Source organism: Ostrinia furnacalis, unplaced genomic scaffold (assembly GCF_004193835.3).
Source record: "Ostrinia furnacalis isolate ACB-3 unplaced genomic scaffold, ASM419383v2 OfSCF0588, whole genome shotgun sequence".
Classification (NCBI taxonomy): Eukaryota; Metazoa; Arthropoda; class Insecta; order Lepidoptera; family Crambidae; genus Ostrinia; species Ostrinia furnacalis.
The window spans coordinates 40,562-67,436 of record NW_021130827.1 but is presented as its reverse complement, the minus strand read 5'-3'; the positions used below and the strand labels follow the sequence as shown (position 1 = coordinate 67,436).

General features: G+C 35.9%; 1 protein-coding gene across 7 annotated transcripts; it reads right to left on the bottom strand.

Annotated features, from left to right (window-relative positions):
* Positions 1-25,069, bottom strand: LOC114366235 (clavesin-2). Of its 7 annotated transcripts, none has more exons than XM_028323039.1 (6): positions 24,497-25,067; positions 18,339-18,510; positions 15,529-15,623; positions 4,808-4,952; positions 3,412-3,605; positions 1-2,038 (listed from the first exon to the last, which is right to left on the bottom strand). In XM_028323039.1, the coding sequence occupies exons 2-6, from the start codon at positions 18,484-18,486 to the stop codon at positions 1,739-1,741; spliced, it is 882 nt and encodes a 293-aa protein (XP_028178840.1). In that variant the 5' UTR covers positions 18,487-18,510; positions 24,497-25,067; the 3' UTR covers positions 1-1,738. The 7 variants fall into 7 exon arrangements, with proteins under 7 accessions (XP_028178840.1, XP_028178838.1, XP_028178839.1 ...); XM_028323037.1 differs by lacking the exon at positions 15,529-15,623 and adding an exon at positions 7,434-7,528 and having other exon boundaries at positions 24,497-25,066; XM_028323038.1 differs by lacking the exons at positions 1-2,038; positions 3,412-3,605; positions 4,808-4,952; positions 18,339-18,510 and adding exons at positions 9,801-10,515; positions 11,659-11,852; positions 12,528-12,672; positions 19,935-20,103 and having other exon boundaries at positions 24,497-25,069.
* Between the last annotated feature and the right edge of the window lie 1,806 nt (positions 25,070-26,875).

The following is a 26,875-nucleotide window of genomic DNA, read 5'->3' as shown; positions in this document are numbered from 1 at the left end:
TAAAGCCTTACAAAAATACATCACATTTTCAGTTACTGAAATATTATGTTTGAAAACATTGTTACGTTACAAAAAGGAGATACCTACATATTTCATTACGATATTACAGTGTTTTTCAACCTTTTTCATGACAAGTACCTATGAAAAATATATTTTGCGACCCCCGACCTTTTGCTTTTTTTTCATGCATTTTTTAATGTTACAAAGATATTGTAGGGACTGAATATTTCAATCCATACAACATTTACGCATTTGCATAATTAGATTTTGGATAAATCTATCTTAAAACCTTACTATTTTTTTTACTGAGGCAGATTTTACGACCCCCCTATAGAGGCTTCGGACCCCCCGGGGGGTCGCGACCCACAGGTTGAAAAACACTGCGATATAATAATCTGAGCGAGCACCGAAGGTAGTTATAATATTCCAAAAATTACATTTATTGTCACTTGTTCTAATTAAAATCTCAGTACATATAATATTATTGTAGACTACAACAGCACATACTCGTAATATATTATGGTATATTTATATTGTAACTACAAAAGATAAGATAAGGAGACATGTAAAGTGCCCCATAAGGGCTACCTTTTCTTTTTTATTATTTACTATATTTTGACGTTCATAAGTGCCACTTGTAGTCTAAAATGAATAAATATTTTTGATTTTGATTTTGAACATATCAAGGTGATTATAGACTAGCTAGAGCACTTGTAACAGAACAACGAACCTCAGCCTTTCACGTACCATTGGGCTTACAATTTACCTGTGTTTTACTACACGTAAGAACGTTACATTATACATGGAAATGCTCTAAGTATATTCTCACCTTTAGAACTACGTACGTCTTTAGCTTGTGCTGTTTTTCATGTCCCCTCGAAAGATTTAAATGTTTGTCTTGTACTTTTGTTCTTGTTATATCTAAACTTAGTTTCTTAAATATAAATATAAAAAGACTGAATTACTAACCTAACTACCCAAGTAATAGAATCATTGACTGAATCTTAACTATAATTAAAAATAATAGATTATTTAATGCATTTCCATTATTTACTTAGTGGCACATTTATTTGAACGTTTATTTCTGTGATTAATGTTTTATTTGTTATGACTGGTATTATGGATTATATTATTTATTTTTACAAGCTCATTAGTAGTTGAGATCAGGTAGTATAATAGTATTATTATGTTGTTTATATTTTCTTCTTGCATGCCCTTTTCTCGTCTCATTATTTACCTTTATGGGCTACCTTTTTTTGTTTTGACGTTCATAAGTGCCAAAATATTGGTCTAAACTGAATAAATAAATATTGATTTGATTTGATTTATTATGCCCTGTCATAGAAAATTTGGACTATGATTTTTTTATATTAGATATTCGTACACCGTTTCTAAATTGTACGATTTTACGAAATCTTTTTAGCCAAAACACAGTTTTTTTCTTCATTTCAATTAAATTAATCTTTGAGAAAGTGATGACGCACAGTAACTTCATATAGCTTCGCTTAGTTATAAAACTGACAGTGTTCATGAATATAAGAGCTAGTATGTATGTAATTAAATATCTTATTTCAGCACTTTCCGAGTCCAAAGTTGATACGTTATTTAGGAACTTATATTATTTATTTTTATTTTGTTTTGTCAGATAATTTACTGTAGATTTCATAGATGTCTCATAGAAATATATGTCAGATCTTGTATTTTATTTACAGCTTTTTTATATCAGAAATCTGCTTAATCACTCTTTAACCATATACCCTACTTTCTTCAGCTCCTGATCAAGGGTACTGTCTCTGTACTTCTTGATCTTAGTCAGCCATATTCCGAAATTGGATACATTTCTACACGTGCCTCCATACCTGACTGGAAGGCATTCTGGGTCGATATGTTCCTGTAAAGACTTTAAGTTGTATCCGTGGAAGTGGATTTTGTCCCAGGACTTCCTCGGGATGAAGCGCTTGAAGAGGTATATGAAGGTGTTGATGATCCAGGAGTAGTTGACGAAGTGGCAGGCCTTTAGGCGGCAAGGCATTGCTAACTGAAAAATTGAAACATTGGCGATTACATATATCGTTTCATCCACGAAGACGCGCCCCACCATTCTTCCGCTAATGTTTGAGTGTTTTTTTATTTTTTTTTTTATTTTATAAAAAAGGTTCACCAACAGCTTATACACTAATACATATTAGATAATTTTAAACTTATTCTACAGTATCTTACTAAATGTAAAGCCACTTACTGGCGAACACAACTTGCGTTTACATTAAGAAGACTTTAATAATAAATACCAAAATATACCATAATTACTATTCTTTGGTTATAAAAAGATATAATATAATAAAAATCTATGTAATGTTTTTTTTATCGGTTATCGGTGCACGCTAAATTATCCATGAGTGCTCACGCATATCGGATTGCTCGGATCAAACTCCCACATTATAATAATCAGGAGATATCATTCCACATTATAATTATCAGGTCATTAAATGAAATTTTGGTCTTCAATTTAAGATGACAATCGCTTCTTACTCAACCGGAATCACACCTAAATATCAACATCATCATCATCATTTCAGCCCCAGGACGTCCACTGCTGAACATAGGCCTCCCCAATGACTTCTACATCGCACGGTTGGCCTGCATCCAACGCCTTCCTGCTACCTTTATCAGGTCTTCGGTCCACCTTGTCGTCCCTTGACGTCCCACGCTGCGTGAAACCTAACTTCATAAAAACGTGTATCATACTAACTGTATCACGTATTTTTATGTATAGTGATGTGCAAGTACTTGTGATCTCTCTTCGCACTTTGCGCGTGTTTATTTGGTCAGATTGTTAAGTTCAAGGAGCAAGTTGAGGGCCTGGTGATCTATCACACAGGGATTACCCTAGTTTAGACACCAGTCTCTCGCAAAGGTTCTGTTATTGTAACATTCACAATACCTATTGTAGTATCCATTATTCTTTGTTACCTTTGTGAAGAGAAAATAAACATTTATTTTATTATTATGTTTGTACGCTTTGGAGCTCACGGGTCAAAAGTGGCCCGGTCCTTTATAAGGCTTTCGTGGGGATACAGATCCAACACGTAGAGGCCGTTTTAAGCGCAAAATAATCGACAAAAGTGAAAGTGGTGCACATGCTGGATCTAGTCTCTGACTATATCATGGGATGTAGCCAGAGGCCATCCCCAGCCTGTGCACAGGAGCTATTGCAGTTATTGGAGAATGGACTAGGGTTATGGATGAAGGATGGATGGACTGGTTACTGGGCTATGGATGGAGACTACGGGACACCTGCCTGGTTCATAGTCTCTGACTGAAAAAATGGCAGGCGGTGACTAGCCAGCGACTAAATGGGCCCCCCCTGGCGTCATGGGTCGTATAGTCGTCGTATATTAGCTATTGACTCACCCCAAGTAACCCAACAATCTGGTACGCCACAGTTGGCGTCAAGGTAGCCACGTGCCTCAAAGTGATGCCTTCCAAGTCCACGATGACGGTGCCGCCGATCACCTGCAGCTTCGGCTGCCGGAGTCCGATCTCCATCATCAGCATGCCCGCACGGACCAGGTCTTCCACAGGGAACTCGCTGGGGTCCCACATTCCTGGACATTGAAGAAGTTGTAACAGCCATGGTCTACTTAAAGACGAAAGCAGATATGCTACTTTTAGACCAGCGGTTCTAGTCTACTACTAAATAAGTTTGGGAATAAATTATTACTTAGAGAATAAATTATTTTTTAGCGCCCCCCATTTTTGTAGTCGAGTCGAGCTCAGTCGGTGTCTAGAAGAGTCCTCCTAGTAGATGACGCCTCCCAAGCCTCTAGACAAAGTTCCGATTTTTTTTTCTGGGTCTCTTATCGCCCCCCTTTAAGCCTGCAGCGCCCACAAGGGGGCGTTATCGCCCACTTTGGGAAAGACTGTTTTAGACCAAATCGATGCGACCGAGCATCCAAATATGTAACGTACTTTATTTAGCATTCGTCAAGTCCAAAGACCCCCCTGCAGAGGTAGGTAAGTACTCTTGAACTAAAAGCTTTAAACACCCTATATGAGGATCTCTCACCGAATCTCTTGCCATATGTTTGTCTCGAAGCGCTGGTAGGGCCCAAAAGATAAGGAGACATGTAAAGTGCCCTATAAGGGCTACCTTTTATTTTTTTATAATTTACTATATTTTGACGTTCATAAGTGCCACTTGTGGTCTAAACTGAATAAATATTTTTGATTTTTATTTGAATTAATCGCCACGTTTGGCGTTTTTAAGTGTGCGGTGTGGAATGTGTGATTACTGCATTCAGACTCTAAAAAGCGGCTAAATCGTCGATTGATGTTGCTAAAAGTAGAGTGTGTTGTGGCTCTAAGAGGCAGATATTAGAAACTCCTTTGGTCCAGCGAATATCAACGGCTCACTTAACTTAAGGAGACATTTTTAAGTAGAAGTAAGTAGGGAAGTTTATCCGTCCTTTAGAAAGGAGAATTATTTTTATTAAAAAGAGAGCAATTTGGTTTGCCAATCATAATTGCTTTATGAAGACTAAGTACGTGAAATCACCGAATGCATGTTTACATTCGGTGATTTCATGTAGCCTTCATAGCAACGGATTTCTCCGCAAGTCTACGAGTGTTTATTATTACTTTAGACCTACATTTCTACATACGGAATCTATCTAGTAAAGTGTCAACAAGAAACTGGTGTTGAGCCAAGTTTGAGTCAATACTTTGGCATTCGTTGAATCCAAAAAGTTATGTAAATACTCTTGGAAATAGAAGTAGGTATACACTGCTTTATATGAAGAACTCTCACCGAATCTGAAGATGGACAGTCTGCCGACGTCAGGGCGGTCCAGCATGGAGCCCTCGTAGGCATCCTTGACCTTCACCAGTTCCCACATGTCCACATCCTTGTAGAGGTATGGGTACTGGTCTCTGAACGCACAGTATCGAACTACCTGAAAACAAACGGATTGGAAAAATAAATTAAATGTATGAAATATTTTCAGCAGTATAGAGAAATATAACTTGTTAGTAGTAAAAAAAAATCTTATTTGATTTAAGAGTAATGAAGTACCTAAACATATCTAGTGCCAAAAATTCACGCACGAAACAAAAACGGGTAACTAACAAAAAGTAACTACAGAAAAAGTGCTTTTATAGGCATTTGTTGCAAGCAGTCAAAAATACCATGATATTTCAAAAGTTCTCTCAAACTAACTAAATGAGAGATATTTGAACCTGCCATTGCTCAAGCAAATTTTTGTGATTAGACGCAACCCAAAAACTTGCTAATTAGAAAGATCTAACACATATGTGTCATAAAATGCCGAGGATACGAACAGGTTGTGTACTTAGAGGTCACTTATTAGAATAATCATACCGTTGCATATTTGTATAAGGTCAGTTATGCAACAAACCGGTCTTCACGTAATATGGGCGCCAGCTGACACACGTTCTAACGGCGAATATCTGTATCTTATACAATGTATGTGCTGTATACGATAACACATAGAAGCAGCTATGTTGTGTTCAATGGTTACGGAGCTAATCGGCTCATCATTTATTTGTACAGTCAATTTACATTGGGTTTTGCCCGCGTGAGTTTTCGCCTGTCACAGAAAAATCTTACGCGTGTATAATTTAAGCTAGTTTTTATCCTTTTAAAAAACAGGATAAAAACTAGCTTATACAGGGTGTTAGGTAAATGGGTATATGAGCCGATACTAGCCCATGTTAACATGGCCATATAAATGGTATGGTGAAGTCAGAAAATTGATATCTTCATTTTAATTGTTTTAATTTTCATACAAATCGGATTTTATAAAATTTATTTTGTATGAAAATTAAAAAAAATATAATGATCATATCAAATTTCTGACTTCACCATACCATTTATATGACCATGTTAACATGGGCTAGTGTCGGCTCATATACCCATTTACCTAACACCCTGTATATTTTTTCCTTCTTCTCAACATAAACTATGGTTTTAAATCTAAATGGATTCATTCAGACGTAAAAAAATAATAATTTATCTTCAGCCTCATAAATGTTTACAATTACTCTCTTTGGTATGCAATTACCATAATTGTATAGTAACTATCCGTCAGGAAATGTAACTTACATTTTCATAACTGTACTAGTAAATCGACATAATAATTATGCTATATTCTTCTATGATTATCTCGGTCGCTTACTCTCCGATGATCTATCTTTTTTGGACTCTATTACATCGACTTTGGAGTGTAAATCGCGACTGCCTATATTTATAAAATTTAGTCAAAATGTTGGGATTTTTCCGATAACTGCTTCAAAGATTGAATAACATTCGGAGTTAACTGTTCGCATACGGTGAAGTTTAAAAGTTGTCATGTGTTATTTATTAATAGTTCATTTGTCCCCTTAAATGACATTCTGAATCGTCTGAATGATCATTATAAATGCGAGAGTTTGGATGTCTGGATGGATGCTTGTTACTCTTTCACGCAAAAACTACTGAACTGATTTTGATGAAACTTTACAGTATTATTGTTTAAAACCCAGAATAACATATAGGCTAATTTATGACGATCTGTGACAAACGAAATTTCACGCGGATGAAGCCACGGGCAAAAACTAGTTTATAAATAAGTGTGGAAAGTTTTATATTTACATTGTTACGTCATGAAGCTTGTAAATTGCATATGTTTGTTTTGACAAAACACTTGTATTTGCTGAGCAAAGTCGAGTTTATGAAACTAACAAGAGTAACAAGATGTTTTAGTACCTGTACGATAAATAAATGGTAATAATGACAAGTGCATGCAAATGCAACCCGTCTGGTCAGGAGTGAAGGCCAAATCCTCCATCTGCCTCTGGTAGATTAGACCTAGTGAAGCGTAGGACAGGTCGTTAAGGTCAAAGATTTCCACCTTGTCTTTGGGTAAGCCTTAGTCCAACATTGCACGGCATTTGGTTGAAACCAAATTAGAGAGGGCTGTGCTCCTAAAGAGAGACTTAGAAGTAGAGAATAATGCCCGTTTTCACCATCAATCCCAAAATTTTAAGTGACCCTTATGAAAACTAAATTCCTGTTATGTGTTACTATAGGGGTCACTTAAAAATTAGGGATTGATGGTGAAAACGGACATAAATGACCAGTACCTCTAGCTTGAACAACTTTCGTCTTCGAATCGTTTGCGTATTCTACAAAATTCGATGCTCAACCTTCGAATGAAACCATAACGTGACAATTTTGACTCTCAAAATAAGCTTCGTGCAACCATTTCTCATACTAAGTTCACTTTATGACACGTTCACAAGAACGCTGTTGTAGTTTTCGTACTAAATCGTTTGATGGCGATTTGAATACGCAAACGATTCGAACTTAAAAGTTTTTCGTGCTAGCCGTACTGAAGTTGATGATGTTGAATGACTAATGTAGATCGGATGCTTACCAGTCTGTGAGCCTTAGGAACTATGAACTTGGTGGCTCGCAAGAATCTCAGAAGAAACGAGTCATCCATTCTGAAGGGCAGGCACTCGCCTCGCTCTGAAACGCATGCAAATAAACATGGTTAACCTCAACCTCCGCGTACACAGGCAGAATGTTAAGATCATTGAAATGTATTCATTCTTAAGCATCCTTCGGTGCTAGGGCAATAGCTGTGAAGCATTATATTCTTTATTATTCTTGTATGAACTTTTCTCTATAACAGAAACATGGTGAGCTTTGTTCATGAAAAATAACTAACCATATTAACTGGAATACTTCCTCGTTTTCTGGTGCTGCCATGTTATTATTTTTAGATATACTAGAATATGATGATGAGTAATTTAAAATCTAAAGAGGCTAACGAAGATACGAAATTGTAGCGATAAATTTAAAAAATAATTAAATATAATTTTATTGAAAGTTAATCGAAAACTTGGGGGAGGTCTTTGTCTAGCAGTGGACGTCATTTGGCTGAAACGAACGAACGAACGAATCAAAAACTNTGCTCGAAAAGACAAATCCAACGAACCCAAACTCGATGAGTTTCCGCCGTTTTGTTTAGGAGTTCCTATGGCCACCTCCCGACTCCATCATGAGACCAGCTCAATGGTACCATAATATTGCATTGTCATCGGACTTACACATGTATGCAAAATTTCAGCTCAATAGGAAACCGGAAAGTGGGTCAATTTTAAGTTGCAAGATTTGACGACAGACACCAGACATGTGAAAGTAATAAAAAGCTTGTAATATGAAATTTATTTTGAGACCTTCTCTTTTATATATTTGTTGCAAATTAGCCCCTATTCCAACTGAGTAAGATCGCATTGGTTTTACATCGATGTGCCGTCATCATTCTTCAATTAAATACTGTTTACCTTAGTTAAATTGGAAGACGCAGATGGAGATATTAAAATAAAAAGCATAGTATACATACATTCATAAAAATATTTATATTTTACAAAAACATTTCACCTATAATAATGTCGCACCAAATTCACAGCTCGAAAAACATTTTTATCCTATCATAAAATATAACATTTGTACATCTTCCAAAACGCAAAATTTTCCTAAAGCCTTACAAAAATACATCACATTTTCAGTTACTGAAATATTATGTTTGAAAACATTGTTACGTTACAAAAAGGAGATACCTACATATTTCATTACGATATTACAGTGTTTTTCAACCTTTTTCATGACAAGTACCTATGAAAAATATATTTTGCGACCCCCCGACCTTTTGCTTTTTTCATGCATTTTTTGATGAAAAAATGAAAATGAAATTTATTCGTCATGTTTAATGTTACAAAGATATTGTAGGGACTGAATATTTCAATCCATACAACATTTACGCGTTTGCATAATCAGATTTCGGATAAATCTATCTTAAAACCTTACTGTTTTTTTTTACTGAGGCAGATTTTACGACCCCCCTTAGAGGCTTCGGACCCCCCGGGGGGTCGCGACCCACAGGTTGAAAAACACTGCGATATAATAATCTGAGCGAGCACCGAAGGTAGTTATAATATTCCAAAAATTACATGTATTGTCCCTTGTTCTAATTAAAATCTCAGTACATATAATATTATTGTAGACTACAACAGCACATACTCGTAATATATTATAGTATATTTATATTGTAACTACAAAAGATAAGGAGACATGTAAAGTGCCCCATAAGGGCTACCATTTCTTTTTTATTATTTACTATATTTTGACGTTCATAAGTGCCACTTGTGGTCTAAACTGAACAAATATTTTTGATTTTGATTTTGAACATATCAAGGTGATTATAGACTAGCTAGAGCACTTACTTGTAACAGAACAACGAACCTCAGCCTTTCACGTACCATTGGGCTTACAATTTACCTGTGTTTTACTACACGTAAGAACGTTACATAATGCTCTAAGTATATTCCCACCTTTAGAACTACGTACGTCTTTAGCTTTTGCTGTATTTAATATCCCCTCGAAAGATTTGAATGTTTGTCTTGTACTTTTGTTCTTGTTATAATCTAAACTTAGTTACTTAAATATAAATAAAAAAGACTGAACAACTAACCTAACTACCCAAGTAATAGAATCATTGACTGAATCTTTTAACTATCATTAGAAATATAGGTTATTTAATGCATTTCCATTATTTATTTAGTGGCACATTTATTTGAACGTTTAGTTCTGTGATTAATATGTGTTATTTGTTATGACTGTTCTTATGTATTTTATCTACGAATTCGTTAGTTGTTGAGATCAGGTAATCGTATTTATTTATGTCATTTATATTCATTCTAGCATGCCCTTTCTCGTCTCAATAAGTAAGTACCCTGTCATAGAGAATATGACACTGATTTTATTAATATTCGATAAGTATTCATTCACCGTTTCTGATTTGTACGATTTTAAATTTTTTTCTTCATTTCAGTGAAATCAATATTTGAGAAAGTGATGACGCGCATTTGAGACAGTAACTTAGTTATAGCTTCGCCACAAAACTGTCAGTGTTCATGAATATAAGGGCTAGGGGCTAGTATTACTTCACCACTTTCAGAGTCCAAAGTTGATAGGCTATTAGGAACTTATATTGTCAGATAAATTACTGTAGATTTCACAGGTATCGGATAGAGCTATACATATTTGGCAGATCAAGTTACCGAAAACAAGCAAAATTTATTTGTTACAGCTTTTTTATATGTCAAGGTCACGCGAAACATTATAAGAAATCTGGCCTAAAATCAGCCTAATCATTCTTTAACCATATACCCTACTTTCTTCAGCTCCTGATCAAGGGTACTGTCTCTGTACTTCTTGATCTTAGTCAGCCATATTCCGAAATTGGATACATTTCTACACGTGCCTCCATACCTGACTGGAAGGCATTCTGGGTCGATATGTTCCTGTAAAGACTTTAAGTTGTATCCGTGGAAGTGGATTTTGTCCCAGGACTTCCTCGGGATGAAGCGTTTGAAGAGGTATATGAAGGTGTTGATGATCCAGGAGTAGTTGACGAAGTGGCAGGCCTTTAGGCGGCAAGGCATTGCTAGCTGAAAAATTTAAACATTGGCATTATGAATGATGATGGCAAATATAAAAACCGGTTAGGAGTCGATTGGCTTACTTTACAGTTTATTTATATTAAAACACTTCATTTATCTGACTAACTGCCAATTATTCCAGTATTATATTTTGCATTGTTATTTTTAGAGAGACATTGCCAACTTCAAGCCGGTCTCAAATCGTCAACCCGATGCCGGCATCGGGACTTATTACCTTAATATTATTATTTATTTTTAAAAAAAAGATTATTATATTGCCCAAATTACTAATAGTCCCGTTAGCCCCTCGTGGTAAGCTAAATAAGCTTGTATTACGAGTGGGCTCACCACAATAGTCGAACGGCGGTGGGATTCGAACCCGCGTTCCTCGGATCTCGAGTCGGCCACTCCGACCCCTTCACCGTTCGGCTATCGTGGCTATAAATTATTGTATTACTGGGTTATTTGCTCTCCAATGTATGATGACACTCTCTAATTTACCAGAGGTGGATTTGGCTTATTCTCTGCACGCTGACTAGACGGACGGGTTAGAGGCCTGATGCTCGTATAATGAGAGCTATCGTTTTTATACTTAACAGTTGGGTTGGCACCCCTGGCGATTAACAGGACCTTACTCTACAGTGGCGCCATCTTGATGAGTGCAAATGCGATAGTCCTCCTACCACTTTAGCGCTCACCAGTTGGTGCCACTGTCTTCGCTACTAGCAAGTGACAGGACCTTCCTCTACAGTGGCGCCAACTGGTGAGCGCTAAAACGATAGCCCTCATTGTCTCTTAGCCGCTTCTTAAAACATCCACGAAAATAAATAATAATAATAAATAAATATCCTTGGACATTTTACACTGCGCTTCTAGTCCCAAACTAAGCAAAGCTTGTACTATGGGTACTAGACAACGGATATAAACATACTTAAATACTTTTTTTTTGTAAATACATACATATTATACATAGAAAACACCCAGTCCAATACAAACAAATATGTTCATGCACAAAAATGTTTGTATTGTGCTGGAATCGAACCCGCAACCTCCGGAATAGTAGTCCGTTTCGAACCACTACACCATACGGCCGATAGTGTAGAAAAGAGTGGTTCTATTATACTCGAATCAAATTAAATACCATAGACTCACCCCAAGTAATCCTACGATCTGGTACGCCACAGTTGGCGTCAAGGTAGCCACGTGCCTTAAAGTGATGCCTTCCAAGTCCACGATGACGGTGCCGCCGATCACCTGCAGCTTCGGCTGCCGGAGTCCGATCTCCATCATCAGCATGCCCGCACGGACTAGGTCTTCCACAGGGAACTCGCTGGGGTCCCACATTCCTGGACATTTATGAGGTTGTTATTAAAATGGGAATAATTGAAATGAAATAACGTATTTCTGTGAAAACCGAAGATCGAGTGTCTTTTATTTTATAATCCACATAGACAATACATTCTATAGAGTCTATAGTTTATTTGGTGTTCAAACTACTTTCTAACAGTTGTAAAAGCCTTACGGAATGAAAAGCAACCATCGGAAAGTCTTATGGATCATCTTTTACTTAAGGCCTTTTACTTAATGAAGGCATTGAGAGGTTGTAAAAAGCATATTAAAGTAGATTCTGGAACATATTTTGCTTTCAAGTCTCTGATTCTGCAGATAGAGAGTCCGCTGAGACCGTCGTAGTCTTGCAATGACGTTGATTAGCCTACACATGTCCACATGTCTACTTTTATCATCTGTATAAAAGTATACGATACCAAGAATTTAAGGAGAACCAACTCGGAAGAAGAAGAAGAAGCCTCTCAATATCAAACGTCGTTAATATTGGCTAATCCTCATAGGTCTTGCAGTTTCATGTGGTGTGCAATAGACTCAAAATCCATCTATCAGTTTATAGTCAACCGACTACTAAACTAGTCTCCGCAGGTCTTCATCTTTGTAGAGGTATGTTTTGTAATTCTACTACTCGCTGAATTATTAGCAAATAAACTCTACATATGAGGATCTCTCACCGAATCTGAAGATGGACAGTCTGCCGACGTCAGGCCGGTCCAGCATGGAGCCCTCGTAGGCATCCTTGACCTTCACCAGTTCCCACATGTCCACATCCTTGTAGAGGTATGGGTACTGGTCTCTGAACGCGCAGTATCGGACTACCTGGAAACAAACGAATTGGTAAATAAAAATAAATGTATGAAACAAATTAAGGTTAACATTTTTCCCATTTGGATTATAGAAATCCAAATGGTAACGTATTGTGTGAATGTATTTACAATTTATCCCTTTCAGCAGTATTGAGAAATATACTTGTTAGTTGTTAATTTATATCATAATTCATTTAAGAGTAATGAAGTACCTAATTTTCTAATGAAATATAACATATCTAGTGCCAAAAATTACGAAACAAAATCGGGTAAAAAAGTAACTACATAAAAAGTGCTTCTATAGGCATTTGTCGCAAGCAGTCAAAAATACCATGATATTTCAAAAGTTCTCTCAAACTAACTAAATCTTTGAACCTGCTATTGCTCAAGCTGGTTTTTGTGATTAAACGCAATCCCAAAAACTTGCTAATTAGAAAGATCTAACACATGTGTCATAAAATGCCGAGGATACGAACAGGTTGTGTACTTAGAGGTCGCTATTAGAATAATCGTACCGTTGCATATTTGTTTAAGGTCAGTTATGCAACAAACCGGTCTATACGTAATATGGGCGCCAGCTGACACACGTTCTAACGGCGAATATCTGTATCTTATACAATGTATGTCCTGTGTACGACAACACATAGAAGTAGCTTTGTTGTGTAGAAGCAGCTTTGTTGTGTTGAATGGTTACGGAGCTAATCGGCTCATAAGTTTTCGCCTGTCACAGCACTCACAACTACATTATAAATTATACACGCGTGCGTAATAAAGACTTTTCTTTATTACGCACGCGTATACAGTGTGAGTCACGTTAAAGTGTACATATGAAATTAGGTAAAAAAAAGAGGTCAAAAATTTTTGAGATTTTTTTTTAATTTTTTATCGAATTTTTTTTCTTCCAATTACTTATTGAAAAGAAAACGTAATAACTTTTAAACTCAGCGGTATATCCTGATAAAATAAAAACAGTAATAATGCTAAATAACAGGCGATATTAATAATACATAAAATACACAAAAAAGGCCAAAAAATAATAAAAAATGATACTTTTTGAAAAAAATCTGCTTAAAAATTCGTGTTTTTTGGTTATTTGATAATTTTTTCCAAAAAATGCCCCTATAACTGGTGGTTTTTATTACTTTGTATTATTCTCTATCGTATTACCTTCGTAAAACCAAAAATCGCATGTCTTTATCCCTATCACAACGTTTGCAATGATTGTTTGAACTAAGCCTCTCCGGGCGCGCCATTCAACGCTTCGTTAACAACGAAAATGAAAATGGCTCTAGATTTGTAATTTTGATAAAAACAAGTTAGATTGCAAATAAAAACAAAAGATTTCGAAGTAAAATAAGCTTTTTAGGTAAAATTAAAATTGTCTCTACCTGTAGCGGAGAATAATGTTGTGGCAGGCCTTTGTTCAAACGATCATAGCAAATGTTGTGATAGGGGTAGAGACATGCGATTTTTTTTACAAAGATAATACGATGGAAAATAATACAAAGTAATAAAAACCACCTGTTATAGGGGCATTTTTTGAGAAATTTATCAAATAACCAAAAAAATACGAAATTTTTAGCAGATTTTTTTCAAAAAGTCTATTTTTTTATTATTTGTTGGCTTTTTCTGGGTATTTTATGTATTTTTTCAGTATCGCCTGTTATTTAGCATTATTAATGTTTTTATTTTATCAGGATATACCCCTTAGTTTAAAAGTTATTACGTTTTCTTTACAATAAGTAATTGGAAGAAAAAAAATTCTATAAAAAATTAAAAAAAAATAAAAAAAAAATTTGACCTCTTTTTTGTCGATAAAAATAGGTCTAGTTTTATCTATTTTCATATGTACACTTTAACGTGACTCACACTGTATAATTTAAGCAAGTTTTTATCCTTTTAAAAAATCAGGATAGTAACGAGCTTATATTTTTTCCTGGTTCTCAACCTAAACTATGGTTCTGAATCTAAATCGATTCATTCAGACGTAAAAAAGTAATTTATCCTCAGTCTCATAAATTATATTATTATTCTTATGCCCGTTTTCACCATCAATAACTAATTTTTGAGTGACCCCTATGTCAACAAAATTCCTGTTATTTGTCACCATACCTAGAGGTCACTTAAAAATTAGGGATTGATGGTGAAAACGGGCATTATTCTCTTAGTTTATAATATTATTCTCTTCTTGGTATGCAATTACCATAATTGTATAGTAACTATCCGTCAGGAAATGTAACTTACATTTTCATAACTGTACTAGTAAATCGACATAACATGCTATATTCTTCTATGATTATCTCGGTCGCTTACTCTCCGATGGTCTATCTTTTTTGGACTCTATTACATAGACTTTGGAGTGTAAATCGCGACTGCCTATATTCACAAAATTTGGTCAAAATGTTGGGATTTTTCAGATAACTTAACTGCTTCAAAGATTGAATAACATTTGGAGTTCATATTAACTGTTCGCATACGGTGAAGTATAAAAGTTGTCATGTGTTATTTGCTACACTTTTGGCATATTATTAATAGTTCATTTGTCCCCTTAAATAACCTTCTGAATCTACTGAATGATTTATAAATATGTGTGGAAAGTTTTGTATTTACATTGTTACGTCATGAAGCTTGTAAATTGCACATAATGTTTGTTTTGACAAAACACTTGTATTTGCTGAGCAAAGTCGAGTGTATGAAACTAACAAGATGTCTTAGCACCTGCATGATGACTAAATAGTAATAATGACAAGTGCATGCAACCCGTCTTGCCAGCACGGGTCGTTGTGGAAATCCTTGTCATTAGGAATTGTTGACTTGTCAAAGGAAAGGCTAAGTGAAGCTAAATGACTAGTTGAGTTTGTATGCTTACCAGTCTGTGAGCCTTAGGAACTATGAACTTGGTGGCTCGCAAGAACCTCAGCAGAAACGAGTCATCCATTCTGAAGGGCAAGCACTCGCCTCGCTCTGAAACGCATGCAAATAAACATAGTTAACCTCAACCTGCGCGTACACAGGTAGAATGTTAAGATCATTGAAATTTATTCATTCTAAAGCATCCTTCGGTGCCTAATAGGGCAATAGCTGTGAAGCATTATATTTTTTATTAATATTGTATGAACTTTTCTCTATAACAGAAACATGATGAGCTTTGTTCATGAAAAATAACTAACCATATTAACTGGAATACTTCCTCGTTTTCTGGTGCTGCCATGTTATTATTTTTAGATATACTAGAATATGATGATGAGTAATTTAAAATCTAAAGAGGCTAACGAAGATACGAAATTGTAGCGATAAATTTAAAAAATAATTAAATATAATTTTATTGAAAGTTTATCGAAAACTTGGGGGAGGCCTTTGTCCAGCAGTGGACGTCATTTGGCTGAAACGAACGAACAAACGAACTAATCAAAAACCGTATTCAACGCAGACTATCAGGCAGCCAATTTTGGCAAGGCCATAATGCGTATTCGCAACACAGCAAAAACCGATTCTTTACCGATTCGTCATGGATTTTTCGGAGTCATTTTAAACCATACCGACGACGACGACGATGGTTTAAGAATCTACACTAAAAACAAAATTGAAGCTTGTGATTCGGTCAAATACAAAATTCAGTAAAATCGTAGGTGAGTTTGATTGGAATTTGTTAGTTTGGTATCGGTACTCTATTGCATATTTAAAAAATGTTTCAATGCTTCTTTTAAATATTGCAATACCCAGTGATTTCACTACTGTAGAACTGGTAAACACACATCAAAATATGGTTTGTCTACATTTTCACGTGAAAAAATATGCAATACGCAGAAATTAACATCCATATTAATATGTGCTGTCACATTTCAAAACTCTAAACAAAGGATTTTAGAGTCAAAGGGTCAATGATGAACAATAACGCCAATGAAAAATAGAATTAATTTGACAAAGATATTCTTGAGATGATCTTGGGTCATGATTCTTATAGGGATGGCAACAGAAATAACAATCATGTTATGAATTTAAGAGCAGAAGTTAATGGGTTGATTCGAAAATATTATAGAGATTTTGTGAAAGATAAAGGTAATTAAGTGAAAATAAACTTTACCACGATGATTGAAAATAAATTATTTACATTTTTTTACATTTTAAGGCGAACTGAGAGTAGAAAATACAATATCTATCTCGACCAAAATATCAAGATGTATAACAACAGAATAAAGATGATACAACAAGGAAGGAACGAACCTCTTAAATAATAATGCTTCAATTAGCTAAACACTGCATTTTAAATTTAATTCTATCGATAAATAAATAAAATTAGCATCAAATACGAAATGAGACATTGTTACGTGTAGAGTTCCCATTGCTTATTTTTTTTCTTGTTGAGGCCTTTAAATCGAAAACTTGGGGGAGGTCTTTGTCTAGCAGTGGACGTCATTTGGCTGAAACGAACGAACGAACGAATCAAAAACTGTATTCAACGCAGAATATCAGGCAGCCAATTTTGGCAAGGCCATAATGCGTATTCGCAACACAGCAAAAACCGATTCTTTACCGATTCGTCATGGATTTTTCGGAGTCATTTTAAACCATACCGACGACGACGACGATGGTTTAAGAATCTACACTAAAAACAAAATTGAAGCTTGTGATTCGGTCAAATACAAAATTCAGTAAAATCGTAGGTGACTTTGATTGGAATTTGTTACTTTGGTATCGGTACTATTGCATATTTAAAAAATGTTTCAATGCTTCTTTTAAATATTGCAATACCCAGTGATTTCACTACTGTAGAACTGGTAAACACACATCAAAATATGGTTTGTCTACATTTTCACGTGAAAAAATATGCAATACGCAGAAATTAACATCCATATTAATATGTGCTGTCACATTTCAAAACTCTAAACAAAGGATTTTAGAGTCAAAGGGTCAGTGATGAACAATAACGCCTGACTTAGAATTAATTTGACAAAGATATTCTTGAGATGATCTTGGGTCATGATTCTTATAGGGATGGCAACAGAAATAACAATCATGTTATGAATTTAAGAGCAGAAGTTAATGGGTTGATTCGAAAATATTATAGAGATTTTGTGAAAGATAAAGGTAATTAAGTGAAAATAAACTTTACCACGATGATTGAAAATAAATTATTTACATTTTTTTACATTTTTAGGCGAACTGAGAGTAGAAAATACAATATCTATCTCGACCAAAATATCAAGATGTATAACAACAGAATAAAGATGATACAACAAGGAAGGAACGAACCTCTTAAATAATAATGCTTCAATTAGCTAAACACTGCATTTTAAATTTAATTCTATCGATAAATAAATAAAATTAGCATCAAATACGAAATGAGACATTGTTACGTGTAGAGTTCCCATTGCTTATTTTTTTTCTTGTTGAGGCCTTTAGCTGTGGATTTTGAATAATAACTCTGAATAATGGTGGGCATACTCGTAACATAAGACATTACAAGCTACAGCAATTCCCTATTAAATAAGAATAAAAAGTATCTTTATTAGTATAGAACTACAGATAAATCGTCAAATGCTCTTAAGGAGCCTTTATATGTATGTCTCATTATTTTTTGCCCTACCAGTGCTTCTAGAGAAACATTTAGCAAGTGCTGAAAAAAGCGCCGCATCAAATTCAGTCTGCTGGTTTAAAAAATAACTTCTCTCTGCTTACCGTATATCATTGAACGGAGCTCCTCAATGGATGCCTCCCTGGTGTTGAGGTCCTCATGGCAGTGCTCGTACGCGAGCTCGTATAGCTCAGGGTCCTCCTTCGTGTTAAGCTCGGCCTCGAAGGCTATTTCCAGGAACCGCTCGTACATTATGTGGTCCTGGTACTTCTACTGCTGTAATCAAAGTGAAAATACTCAGTGCAGACGAGTGTAACGCGTAATGGAATGTATAGTGTAATGTAACGGAAATAGTATGGGCAGCATTACATGCAATGCTCGTAGTGTCGTCCACTCGTAGAATTCGTGTTACATTGCACGGTAGATTACATTACACATTACACCCGTCTTGACCCGACTATATAGGCATCTGTGTACTTTGGAAAATATGTATAATGCACAGAACGCACTGTTACTTGTACTGACGTGATAATAAGTTTTCGTGCACATAGTTATTTATTGGAATTTTCCAATTAGTCACAGCCTATGACCTCAAACTAAACAAATATGCTAAGAAAAACATCAATGTCGTTAATTATAAGGATTTTCTATTTACAAAATATTAAATTGACATGAAACTTGAGAAATAGGTATTTATGACTTACAATGTTAGGTACTATCTAAAGACTAACATAATTTTAATTTAACAAAGGAAAACTTCTTGCCTTTTAGCTAGGAGTCATATGACATTGAAACTATGTAGTTTCATACTTATGTATGTTATAGTTTTCTTAAAATAAACTTAATAACACACAAGTGTGAATCTCGCCCGAGATGGTTTCCAACTACTTAATGACTAAAAATGACTCTACATTTAGAGGTTTCCACTACTACATACCGCGTTAATTCTTAACATGGCGCACGATTTTTGTTGAAGATGCCAAAATAAACTACAAAAAATTTGAATGAATACTGTATTTTTACTTTTTTGATATCTTTAAAAATGACTGAAATATTCAAGCTCAAAGTGTGCTCTTCCGCTAGGAGCGATTTTCCGCGCGGATTTTGAAAATGTGACGTAGTAACATGAAAAGCTGCATGTAAGATATTATCTGTGTACAATGGTTAGAATGGTTAGTAGGGGAGCCGAAGCGGGGATTTAGGGACTTACTAAAGAGTGGCAGACTAACATACAAGGAAATACTTTGTACCTGGTTGAGTACCTCTAAGTATGAATTTTTGATATAAAACGGCATTAGTTCTTATGCCTCTCACCCAAAAAATACCTCAATTAAGCCCAAATTTGAGACCGCAGCCAATGATGACGATGGAAACTATCCTAGATGGAGGACACATGAAATTGAACTTCTGTNGGCCTTTATCTGTGGATTTTGAATAATAACTCTGAATAATGGTGGGCATAACATAAGACATTACAAGCTACAGCAATTCCCTATTAAATAAGAATAAAAAGTATCTTTATTAGTATAGAACTACAGATAAATCGTCAAATGCTCTTAAGGAGCCTTTATATGTATGTCTCATTATTTTTTGCCCTACCAGTGCTTCGAGAGAAACATTTAGCAAGTGCTGAAAAAAGCGCCGCATCAAATTCAGTCACCACTGTCTGCTGGTTTAAAAAATAACTTCTCTCTGCTTACCGTATATCATAGAACGGAGCTCCTCAATGGATGCTTCCCTGGTGTTGAGGTCCTCATGGCAGTGTTCGTACGCGAGCTCGTACAGCTCAGGGTCCTCCTTCGTGTTAAGCTCGGCCTCGAAGCCTATTTCCAGGAACCGATCGTACATTATGGGGTCCTGGTACTTCTACTGCTGTAATCAAAGTTAAAATTCTCAGTACAGACGAGTGTAACGCGTAATGGAATGTATAGTGTAATGTAATGGAAATAATATGGGCAGCATTACAAGCAATGTTCGTAGTGTCGTCCACTCGTAGAATTCGTGTTATATTACACATTACACCCGTCTTGACCCGACTATATAGGCATCTGTATACTTTGGAAAATATGTATAATGCACAGAACGCACTGTTACTTGTACTGACGTGATAATAAGTTTTCGTGCACATAGTTATTTATTGGAATTTTCCAATTAGTCACAGCCTATGACCTCAAACTAAACAAATATGCTACGAAAAATATCAATGTCATTAATTATAAAGATTTTCTGTTTACAAAATTACAACTATTGAATTGGCATGAAACTTGAGAAATAGGTATTTTTGAATTACAATGTTACTATCTTAAGACAAACATAATTTTAATTTAACAAAGGAAATATTCTTGCCTCTTAGCTAGGAGTCATATGACATTGAAACTTAGTATATTATTAGTTTTCTTAAAATAAACTTAATATCACATAAGTGTGAATCTCGCCCGAGATGGTTCCCAACTACATAATGACTGAAAACGACTCTACATTTAAAGGTTTCCACTACTACACACCGCGTTAATTCTTAATTGTACTCGGACTAAAGTGACATATTGACATGCAACATATTATTGTTAATTTCTTAACAATGACGCGGTTTTCCTTCACCAAGATTTTTAAATATCATCAGAGGAATCCAGATCATCGCTTGGAGCTACAGTACAGTCAGATTAGGAAAATATCATCAGAACACGAAAACCTTAAATGATGACGTGCTGAGAACTGTGCAAATCTTAAACAATAAGTAGGTATCTATCTATCCCTGTATATGCAAAAAATAAGAAATAAGATACAGATGGGGACAACGTATGCAGATCAAAGAAAATGACGAATTTCTTCAAAGGATTTAATACATTTATGGAATTTCATTTGCGTTTTGAACATTTATAACTTCAGAAATGAAATATAATTACTGCGAGAATTTATTGCCCCTCATGTAATGATAAATATAAATAAATATGAATCTGCATTCAAGAAAAAGAAAATATTCAAACGAATGATTAGTCTCAATATTAATATTATAACAAGTCATCTTAAACCACATGGATCTATTTTAATAGGATTTGAATAGACTTTTGAGCGTTTCACAAAAATAGGGGCCTTTTTGTTCTAAAGTTGACTGTTTACGAAGCTGACTGTACTTAGGACAATCGCGCTCGACCCGTAATAATTATGGCGCCCTTTAAACTGCGCTCTTCGGAAATACAACGCGGTCAAGTGCGCGCCGTCCGTGAAATATTTTGAACTTTTATTTACACTCAATTGGGGCGAGCAAATATCAATGCGAAGCTCTGGAAAGATTTTATTTATTTGTATCGAGTTAAGTATGGAAACGGATGGATTAAAAGCAGCATGAAAGCAGAAAATGCATACCTATACCACCACAAGCAGTACGAATTGCGACTTGCGTGTGATTTCAACATGTAGAGTGCATAACTGTTCATTGATTTTTTTTTATTTTTCTTTTGGTGTAGTGGTTCAGAACGGACTACTAAGCCGTGAGGTCCCGGGTTCGATTCCCGGCCGGGCAGAAATTGAAATGATGAATTTAAATTTCTGTGACGGGTCTGGGTGTTTTCTATGTATAATATGTATGTATTTACAAAAAAAAAAGTATATAAGTATGTTTATCCCGTCGTCTAGTACCCATAGTACAAGCTTTGCTTAGTTTGGGACTAGAGGCGCAGTGTAAAAAATGTCCAAGGAAATGTCCAAGGATACTTTTCTTCGACAAAATCCGTATTGCAGTCTTATAGTACGACACCACCCTGCAAAACGTTTGAGCCATGGGCCATTACCACGGGCCCACTGTAGTACATGGTAGCAAATAGTATGTGTACTTACTGCTGCTTTCCTTGATCTTAGCTGTTTCTACCAGCTACTAAGTTCCAAATAGTTAGTTCTTATTTTTCAATGATCCTAACCTACTTACCTACTACCTATTTTATAACCAGTCAGTTCTAGCCGAGAGTGCATTTGATTGCCTTGGACTAGGCCGGGTTTCGTAACTCATCCGATCACCAGAGGTTATATCGCCTTTCATATTATAGCATGAGATGAATTTGACTATAGCCGTATATTTAGTGAAGAAAACGTTTTGAGTCGTTGTGTAACATATAGACGGAGTTTATGTTTGTTGCGTAATATAATAAGTGGTACATCACGGTCTGTTGGTAATGATGATGATGATGATGATGATGAAGCTTAGTGTCTAAACAATAAGCTTGTTATTGATATTAACTAAGGACCGGTGTCCACCAAGGTGGAGCAGAGCAGAACAGAGAAGTGTCGCGCCGTAAAATCTAAATATATGTATATGTCAACGTGAAATTGTGAACTCTGTCAGTTTATAATATAACGCGTTAGATTGTAAACTAACAGTGGGTTAGGTTAAGTTAGATTGTAATTTAACTACATCAGAGTATAATCTGACGGAATTCACAATTTTACGGTGACATATATAACTCAAAGGTGACTGACTGACTGACATAGTGATCTATCAACGCACAGCCCAAACCACTGGACAGATCGGGCTGAAATTTTGCATGCAGGTAGATGTTATGACGTAAGCATCCGCTAAGATAGGATTTTACGAAACACTACCCCTAAGGGGGAAAAACGGGATCGGGAAGTCGCGGGCGGCCGTTACTTTTTCTATAAAGTTTAACAGCGACGGCGGTGCAGCGCTGAGCGAAGCTGTGCGGAGCGGAGAGGAAAGTGGAAATAATGAAATCTGATTGGTTATTCAAAACACTTCTCCGCTCCGCTCTGCTCCGCCTTGGTGGAAACCGGGCCTAAAGTTCTATCACTGAATTTACCTACTTACCTTTGTCTACCTAAACATGTAAAATCATTATTTAATTACAACCGTGGCTAGTGTCTAGTCAGATTAAGTGTAGATTTGAAACTTCTAAACAGAAATAGAAAAGAGACATTCAATTAAGTTTTACCAAAAAACCGTATTTCGTATGGTACTTAGACAACTTTATGGTCAACTTTATTATTGTAACCTTCCATAAATGGGAAAGTATGAAGATAATTTGCGTCTAGACACGGTAATTAGATTTTAATGTGTTATTTTTATAGTTAGTTAACCGATGTGACCCCAGACAATTACTTACCTTGTGTTTTTCTCACCTTGTTTTCCCCTTTCTGTTTAAAGCGTTACTATTTCTTCCCTTTTTAAATCGCATCTAAAATTCCGAATTTTTCATCATCATCATCATCATTTCAGCCACAGGACGTCCACTGCTGAACATAGTGCTTAACGTAGCGGCCTGCGTCCAGCGCTTCCCTGCTACCTTTACGATGTCGTCGGTCCACTTTGTAGGTGGACGTCTCACGCTGCGTTTTCCGGTACGCGGCGGAATTTTTACCTACATCTTCAAAATTATGTGACGTATATTTTCTGGTCCAAGATAACTGCCTTTTAAAATAGCTAAAGTGACTATATTGAAAGCTTCAAGTTGAACGTCCCTGATGTTTTTAAAACTATTTTTAGATGACCACATGTCATGACCGCAGAAATTACTAATGTCGTGAGTAAGTAGAGCAGAATTGTAACACTCCGAAGATAAAATAATATGAATCATTAAGTACTTTTAATGCACTAGTTAAGGAAAAAGCTAAAATAGTAAATGTGACCTTATTATCTTCTATAATATAAAAATGAATCGAAAAATGTGTTGGTAAGCGCATTACTCAACAACGCCTGGACCAATTCTTTTTTTTAATGTTCGTTGAAGTTTAAGGATGGTTTTTGAGGCGAGAAAAATTCGAATAATTTCCGGGAAAACCCTAGAAACAGCCCTTTTTCACGCGGATGAAGCCGCGGGCGGAAAGCTAGTAATAAATAAATTTCTTCCAGAATTTGATAATATTTATTAATCACGAAAAATGTAATCCATTTTTAACTTATATTTTCACCCGGTAAAATCATTCGACATGAACTAATATGAAAATTATAAATAACTTGAAAAAAATCGAATTGCCTAAGGCGGGAATAGTTGAGATGTGACTCTTAACGCTAAAAATTAAATAACTATGAACTAACATCATTGGAATCGTGTTTATTATCAAACTATTGATAACAGTCAAAATAAATAAAAATGAAGTACCTAGGCTACTTTTCGGTATCATTATCTTTTTCGTAACATATGTTATCTATCAAGTAAAACAACAAATAACGCAATATTTTAACTACCGAAAAATGCGATAGGTATTAAAGGAAAATTAAAATAGTTCAAAAATAAAACAAAGTAAAAATACGTACCAGTGTCAAACAAAATCCAAATAAATCGTCACTGTGTCACAGCATTGTTTGTGCGCCCGCGCATGCGCGATCCACAACAAAAACTATCTAATCGCTACTACACCGACGCAAGTTCATAGCGATACGAGTACTATGACCAATCCGGTTCGCGTCACGGTCCGTCTCAAAAACTCGCCATAATAACCTCGTATGTTACTGCAACGCCTTGCCGTTACTTTAAATACTAAATTGCCATTCAATTGTTTCGGACGTTGAAAATTATCGCGCCTTTTTTGACACAGTGCGTCTTTTCTTTATTTTTTAAAATACAACCTTATTAATTGTCATTCAATTGTTTCGAACAGCGAAAATTATCGCGCCTTTTTTGACATCGCGAGTCTTTTATTTTTAAAATGATGTATTAATTTGTTGATTGCAATTCAATTGTTTCGAACGGAGAAAATTATGGCGCCTTTTTTGACGTTCCTCGTTCTTTGTTTATTTTTTCCTCACATCTTTTATCTGGCCAGTGTTAATTTCTTTCAGGTTCGTACTTTTTAAAAGCAGTTTGTTTATTGTTTTTAAAATGATACGTATGGATATTACGGTTGTTGACAAGCGACTGTTTTTCCGCGAGATGATAAAGCGTATCGGCAAATTGTCGTTACGTCACTCGTCCCATTGCCGTTTAATGTGTACTATAAATATCCTACACGCTAAGTAAATCTATCATAAGTTGTGTATTCAAGTTGTTGGACTAACAATTTACAGTATAAATACATTTATTTAGTTACATAAGCTACATAAGATTTTCTTTGGTTTTCACGTTCAACGTAGAAATTCCTTTTCAGGGGGNTTTCAGGGAGTTTTTTCCATCGTGAGATGGCAAACGTTGTTGGTTTTTGATACCCCTTGGGCTTTAAATCCTTCATTTGTAAAGCCATAATAATAGACACAGACTTAGTACGGCACATTAAGATTTTTTTACAAAAAATCTGTTACCAAAAATTTTGTTACAAAAAATTTGTTGTCCCCAGTCCCCACTGTACATTTCATATTTTAGAAGCCTTTAACTTTGATATTTTTATTTTTCAAACACACATCTCGTTTTCTCTGTTTGTGAATAAATCATAGGTACTTAAGTCTGATGTCTTATAAAATAACAATCACAGTCCGGAACAATGTATGCGCCAGTCATTGCTAATTCATTCGTCACTGAGTCAAAGTGCTAATGCCAATTAGTATTAACAGGTATTTCCTTGAGCTGTGTGATCACAATAACAGAACAACATAAGATACAGTATAATAATTCATATTTCTAACTCCTCCTATATTTTTTAAACTTTCGCGTTCCATTTCGTTTTAAGGTTCAGTCAAACCAACGCGAATACACGCGATCAGCCGGCGTGGAGCGTTGGCGATCAGACTTAAATGCATTGATTGATTTGATGATGTCACGCGTAAAATCATCCCGCTCCGGCTGCGTCTGATTCAGATGGGTGGCGGGAGCTTTATTGCTCTGCTCCTTTAAGAGACGGACAATGAACGGTCCTGCGCTGCCCGCATCCAGGCTCTTCTCGCAGAATTGCTAAAATCAAGTGGCAGTGGGCGGGGCACATAGCTCGTAGAGACGATGGCCGTTGGGGCAGGAAAGTTCTCGAGTGGCGACCACGGGCTGGAAGACGTAGCGTGGGCAGGCCTTCTACTAGGTGGACCGACGATCTGGTAAAATAATAATATAACCGTGACATTATATTTTACTCGGTACAGCATATCGATTGGTGCTGAAAAGTACCTAGTGGCGGAACTTTAACTACCTTCAACATCCGACTTTATAAAGGGAGCCTTGACATTCATCTCTTATTTCAATTATTTTGAAACAAACAAACATGTTATATTAAAACAATCAAATAGACCCTTGGCTTTCTTACAACCATTTTTTAAAAAAAACGGTAACACATCGTGCCGTAAATAATTTACTCGTACTTATCAGCCGTTCGAAGCCGTTACAGTTCTTTTGATGGATGGCACCTAACCTAAAACCTTACCCAGTCGTAATACGTGTTATTTTGCCACAAAACGTGTGTATGCGCATGAGTTGCTACACAACCTACGGTGTATTGAATGCCGTACGCCCTTGGCTGGGTACACGCTGACCGCCCGGCCAACGGGGTCATAGCCCGGTGAGTGCAGGGCTGCCGTTACCTGCAAAAATAATAAAAATCCCACTATAAAGGCGAAAGCTTTTCTTAAATGTTATTAAATCATGGTTTTTTTATCCACAACGAGGAAGACGCCTGTATTCACAAACATTACTATGAGGTCTCACAGTGCGCGTGCACGCACAGGGTCACACACGAACCAATCACAAGCTCTATTCAACGCTGTGCGTTAGATTTG

Coding starts and splice junctions, on each gene's coding strand:
- LOC114366235 (XM_028323038.1), bottom strand. CDS start 20,082: ATGTACGATCGGTTCCTGGAAATAGGCTTCGAGGCCGAGCTTAACACG. Junction 12,673..15,528: donor TTCCTAAGGCTCACAGACTG/GTAAGCATACAA, acceptor GTTTGTTTCCAG/GTAGTCCGATACTGCGCGTT. Junction 10,516..11,658: donor AGATCGTAGGATTACTTGGG/GTGAGTCTATGG, acceptor TAAATTTTTCAG/CTAGCAATGCCTTGCCGCCT.